The following is a 4,737-nucleotide window of genomic DNA, read 5'->3' as shown; positions in this document are numbered from 1 at the left end:
GCCTGCCTCTCAGGGTCTCAGGCCCCAGGGCGGTGTCTGGGGTGGGGAAGGCCAGGGCCGGGGAGTCCCCATCTCCCCGGTTTCACTTCCCCGTCTCACAACCTGTGTCAGGTCCTCCTGCCTGGGGACTCCTGACAAGGCGCCGGTTCGCATTCCCATTGGGTGTCGGGTTTCTGGAAAAGCCAATCAGCGGCACCGCGGCTCCGGCTTATAAAGTCTCCGCACCCGGAGCCCAGCTGCGACTCACAGTGTCCCCAGACCGCGAACATGCAGGTCGTGATGCCCCGAACCCTCGTCCTGCTGCTGTCGGGGGCCCTGGCCGTGACCGAGACCTGGGCGGGTGAGTGCGGCGGCGGGAGGAAAGGGCCTCTGCGGGGCGGGAGCGAGGGGACCGCGGGGCGGGGACGCGGGACCCCCGGGGAAGGCGCCTCTCCGCCGCCGCCGCCCCAGCCCCCCAGCCGCCCCCGGCCCCGCCACGGCCTGTGCTCCCCCGCCCCTCCCCGCCTCCGCCCTGCTCGCCCGCCCTCTGTGCCCCTCCCCCTGCCCTCCCGGCCGCCTCCCCCTGGGCGCCGGCCCCGCGCCGCGAGGAGGGTCGCGCGCGGTCTCAGCCCCTCCGCGCCCGCAGGCTCCCACTCCCTGAGGTATTTCTCCACCGGCGTGTCCCGGCCCGGCCGCGGGGAGCCCCGCTTCGTCAGCGTCGGCTACGTGGACGACACGCAGTTCGTGCGGTTCGACAGCGACTCTGTCAGTCTGAGGTACGAGCCGCGGGCGCCGTGGATCGAGCGGGAGGGGCCGGAGTACTGGGACCGGGAGACGCGGACCGCCAAGGACAACGCACAGAGTTTCCGAGGGAGCCTGAACAACGTGCGCGGCTACTACAACCAGAGCGAGGCCGGTGAGCGACGCGGGCCCGGGTCCCGCTCACGACCCCCATCCCCACGGACGGGCCGGGGTCGCCCCGAGTGTCCGGGGCCGAGCGCCACCCCGAGTCTGAGGGAACCCCCGGCCCCGACCCCTGACCCCGACGAACCCGCGGGAACCTTCAGGCGGTTTTACTTTCTGTTTGGACTTAATCCCCTGCCTGTCGGGCGGGGCCAGGCTCTCACACCATCCAGTGGATGTACGGCTGTGACGTGGGCCCCGACGGGAAGCTCCTCCGCGGGTACCGTCAGGTCGCCTACGACGGCGCGGATTACATCGCCCTGAACGAGGACCTGCGCTCCTGGACCGCGGCGGACACGGCGGCGCAGATCACCCGCCGCAAGTGGGAGGCGGCCGGTGCGGCGGAGCAGCGGAGAAACTACCTGGAGGGCACCTGCGTGGAGTGGCTCGGCAGGTACCTGGAGCACGGGAAGGAGACGCTGCAGCGCGCAGGTACCAGGGGCCGCGGGGCCTCCCCGATCTCCCCTCCACTGGGGCTGGCTTCCCACCAGGAAGGGAGAATGGATTCAGTGTCAGAACAGCGGCCCTCCCACGGGTGGGGAGACGGAGATCCGCCCGCGTGTTCATGTCCCTACTAGAGAGGGCCTCACCCAGAGGGCCGCTTCTCGCTAAAGGGCAGTGGAGGAACCCAGTCTCTCCCCGGAGGCAGGTGGAGACCGTCCCTGAAATAACCCATCAGCGGTTCCCTTTAACGCTGGCAGCCACCTTGGGAACCATGACTTTCCCTCTCAAGGCCTTGTTCTCCAATGACAACATCTTCGTAGGTCTGACCCCGGGTTTTCTGACTGATTCACCCTCCACCACAGTCAGGACCGTTAGTGTGCTCACTCACTTAGACCTGCCGCCCCCTACCCTGGACTCTCACCCTGAATCTAGAACTTTCCAGGGTTAGGAGATCCCAAAGGCTAGGTTGGTAACTGGGCGTTGTGATTCTTCCATCCAAACCAATTGCTGGGCCCACTTCAGGATGGTCGTGGACGTTTCAGTGGCCCATAAAGGTAAACCCAAGTGTGGATTTCCTCATTCTTTTTCCTCAGAACCCCCCAAAACAGATGTGACGCACCACCCCATCTCTGACCAAAGAGTCACCCTGAGGTGTTGGGCCCTGGGCTTCTACCCTGCGGAGATCACTCTGACCTGGCAGCGGGATGGGGAGGACCTGACCCAGGACACAGAGCTTGTGGAGACCCGGCCTGCAGGAGATGGGACCTTCCAGAAGTGGGCGGCCGTGGTGGTGCCTTCTGGACGGGAGCAGAGATACACGTGCCATGTGCAGCATGAAGGGCTGTCCGAGCCCCTCACCTTGAGATGGCGTAAGGAGGGTTTGGGGTACAGCCTCTACTCAGGGAAAGCAGAAGGCCTTCTGGAGAATTTCATTAGGGTCAGGACTCCTGCAGTGTTTTGGGCCCCTCACCTTCCCTTCCCTTTCCAGAACCGCCGCCTCAGCCCACCATCCCCATCACCTGGATCATTGCTGGTGTGGTTCTCCTTGCGGTCACTGTGGCCCTGATTGGAGCTGTGATCTGGAAGATGAAGCGCTCAGGTAGGGAATGGAGTGGGGGGATCTGAGTTTTCTTGTCCCTCTGGGGGGTTTCCTAGGTCGGAGACTGTCCTGCCTTGTTACTGGGAAGTCCCATCCACACACATGGACTTGCCCACGCTGGAGCTGACCACTAACGCTCACTCTGTAGCAAACACTTGTGAAAATGAAGGACAGATTGTCATCTGGGTAACTCTGGTGATGGGGACCTGATTCCCAGCAGTCACAGGACAGAGAAAGGGCCCTGCTGAGGTCAGACCTCCAGCCAGTCAGGTGGTCCAGTGACCCCACCCCTCTATCTTCATGTTCCTTGATCGTGTCCTGGGTCTTCAGTCACAACTCTGCAAACTTCATTTAGGACCAGGACTAGGAGCTTCCTCTAGGATCTCATGGCCCAGCCCTGTTCTGGCCTCTGACATGATGTTTTCTTCCCACAGGAGGGAAAGGACCAGGCTACTCTCATGCTGCAGGTAAGTGTGGAGGGAGTGATCCCTGAGACCCTGAGATAGTGTAGACAGAGCCCGACGGGGAGCCCGCCCACCCCGTAGCTCCTCCTTTAGTCTCCTCTCCGGTGGGCTCTGACCACGGCCTGTTTGTTCTCCCCCAGGTGATGACAGTGCCCAGGGCTCTGATGTGTCTCTCACGGCTCCTCAAGGTGAGACCCTGGAGACCCCGAGTGCGGGAGGGTTAGGGCACTAGGGACAGTGTGAGCATGGTGGGGGGTGCTGTCCAGAATGTCCGCACTTATGTGACTGACCTGAATGGGTGCATGATTTTTTTTCACAGTGTGAGACCAGCTGCCTTGCGGGGACTGAGTGATGCAAGATGTGTTCACACCCCCACTTGGTGACATCAACAACCCCTGACTTCTCTTTCCGCAAAAGGTGTCAGATGTGTCTGTGTTCCTATGAGCATAATGTGAGGACATGAGAATTGCCCACCTACCCACCACGACCCCTGCCTATGCTGATTTGCATTCTCTTCTCTGATGTGCTTTCCTGTTCCAGCAGAGGCGGGGCTGGACCATCTCCATCCCTGTCTTTATTTCACGTTGGGCTGAGTACTAATGACATTTCCCTACGAAAATTAGAATCCAGATATATGTTTTCTTTCCTAATTCTTGGCATGTGGGGCTGATGAGGTAATAAAAGAGGAAATTTGTAAAGTTGAGACAGCAAATAAATGAAGCCCTGAGAACCTTCCAGAACCCCTGTGTTACTGTGCTGAGTGTGTTGCAGGTGGGGGCAGGAGAAGGCTGTGAGGAGCCGAGTGGGGACAGGGCCTGTGCCCAGTTGGTGCTCAGTGCATCACGGCTGTGCCGTGCTCACCCCTCAGCTGGGTCATCTCTCTGCTCCATGTCCTTGCCTCTTCTGTGGAACCGCATCTCCCCAGGACCTGTGATCACAGGGACTTGCACGTCACCTGTCACCAGGACCTTGTGCAGCAAGAGCTTACTGTGACTGGGTCAGGCTAAGCACAGGCCTGGATCATGCCATAGCCCCCATTTTGGGGTATTTTTTTTTTCAATGTTTCTCTGGAGCATCAGGCCTGTTCTTGCTCTTATGCACGAGTTCTTATCCATTCTCCCCTGGGTGACCCCACGAGTCACACATGAGTTCTGTGGTATGGAGGGATGAACTTTCTGATTCATTCATCTTCCCCTCCCTCTAGAGCTGTTTCCTAGATAATTCTGGAGGTAGAGAGAGGAGGAATCTAAGAGTTTCTCATCCTTATTAAATTTCAGTTAGTTTCTGTCTTCCCTGCTGCTGGTCTTCAGATCCCACACCGAGTAGCAAGCACAAGAAGCAGGATCCCCACATGGCCGTGCATCAGCCTCTCCTGTAGGGCTTATTAAGTAAGTGATTCCTGGGCCCACGCCCAACATTCTAAGATTTTAAGTCCGAGGAGAGGCCTGAGTATTTTGTAATAAGGCCACAGGCAATCCTGGGGCTCCTCTGGACAGGGAAGCATGAGTCATTAATGAGAGCACTCATTGTGGGAAGGGGGCTTACAGCCACACTTATTCGGTTTTTTTGTAGGAAAAAATGCAAGGCATGCCGGGAGAAATGTATTTTCTCTCCTATGGGGCACAGGCAGGTGGCAGATGGAGGAGCTCAACATAAAGAAAAACTGATTGCTAAAAGAGTAAACCTTGAATGTTCTCACACACACACACACACACACACACACACACACAGGTGACTGTGACACGATGCAGGTGTTAGCTAACTCTATGGTGATGATCATTTTGCCAT

General features: G+C 59.0%; 1 protein-coding gene across 1 annotated transcript; it reads left to right on the top strand.

Moving 5' to 3' along the window:
- The first annotated feature begins 224 nt into the window (after positions 1–224).
- Positions 225–3,689, top strand: LOC114204214 (patr class I histocompatibility antigen, A-126 alpha chain-like). Its single transcript, XM_088024084.1, has 8 exons — positions 225–340; positions 626–895; positions 1,099–1,374; positions 1,980–2,255; positions 2,375–2,485; positions 2,920–2,952; positions 3,090–3,137; positions 3,269–3,689. The coding sequence occupies exons 1-8, from the start codon at positions 268–270 to the stop codon at positions 3,271–3,273; spliced, it is 1,092 nt and encodes a 363-aa protein (XP_087880210.1). The 5' UTR covers positions 225–267; the 3' UTR covers positions 3,274–3,689.
- The last annotated feature ends 1,048 nt before the right edge of the window (positions 3,690–4,737 follow it).

This window comes from Eumetopias jubatus, unplaced genomic scaffold, assembly GCF_037043125.1.
Source record: "Eumetopias jubatus isolate StellerSeaLion01/CBP00866 unplaced genomic scaffold, mEumJub1_p1.0 scaffold_6, whole genome shotgun sequence".
In the NCBI taxonomy this organism is placed as follows: domain Eukaryota; kingdom Metazoa; phylum Chordata; class Mammalia; order Carnivora; family Otariidae; genus Eumetopias; species Eumetopias jubatus.
The sequence above is the reverse complement of the archived record's forward strand: the minus strand, read 5'-3'. Positions and strand labels throughout refer to the sequence as shown.

Bases quoted from the DNA above. Each gene is read 5' to 3' on its own strand.
- LOC114204214 (XM_088024084.1), top strand. From the start codon at position 268: ATGCAGGTCGTGATGCCCCGAACCCTCGTCCTGCTGCTGTCGGGGGCC. The intron at 341-625 runs GTGAGTGCGGCG...CCGCGCCCGCAG, and splicing joins CGTGACCGAGACCTGGGCGG to GCTCCCACTCCCTGAGGTAT. The intron at 1,375-1,979 runs GTACCAGGGGCC...CTTTTTCCTCAG, and splicing joins GGAGACGCTGCAGCGCGCAG to AACCCCCCAAAACAGATGTG.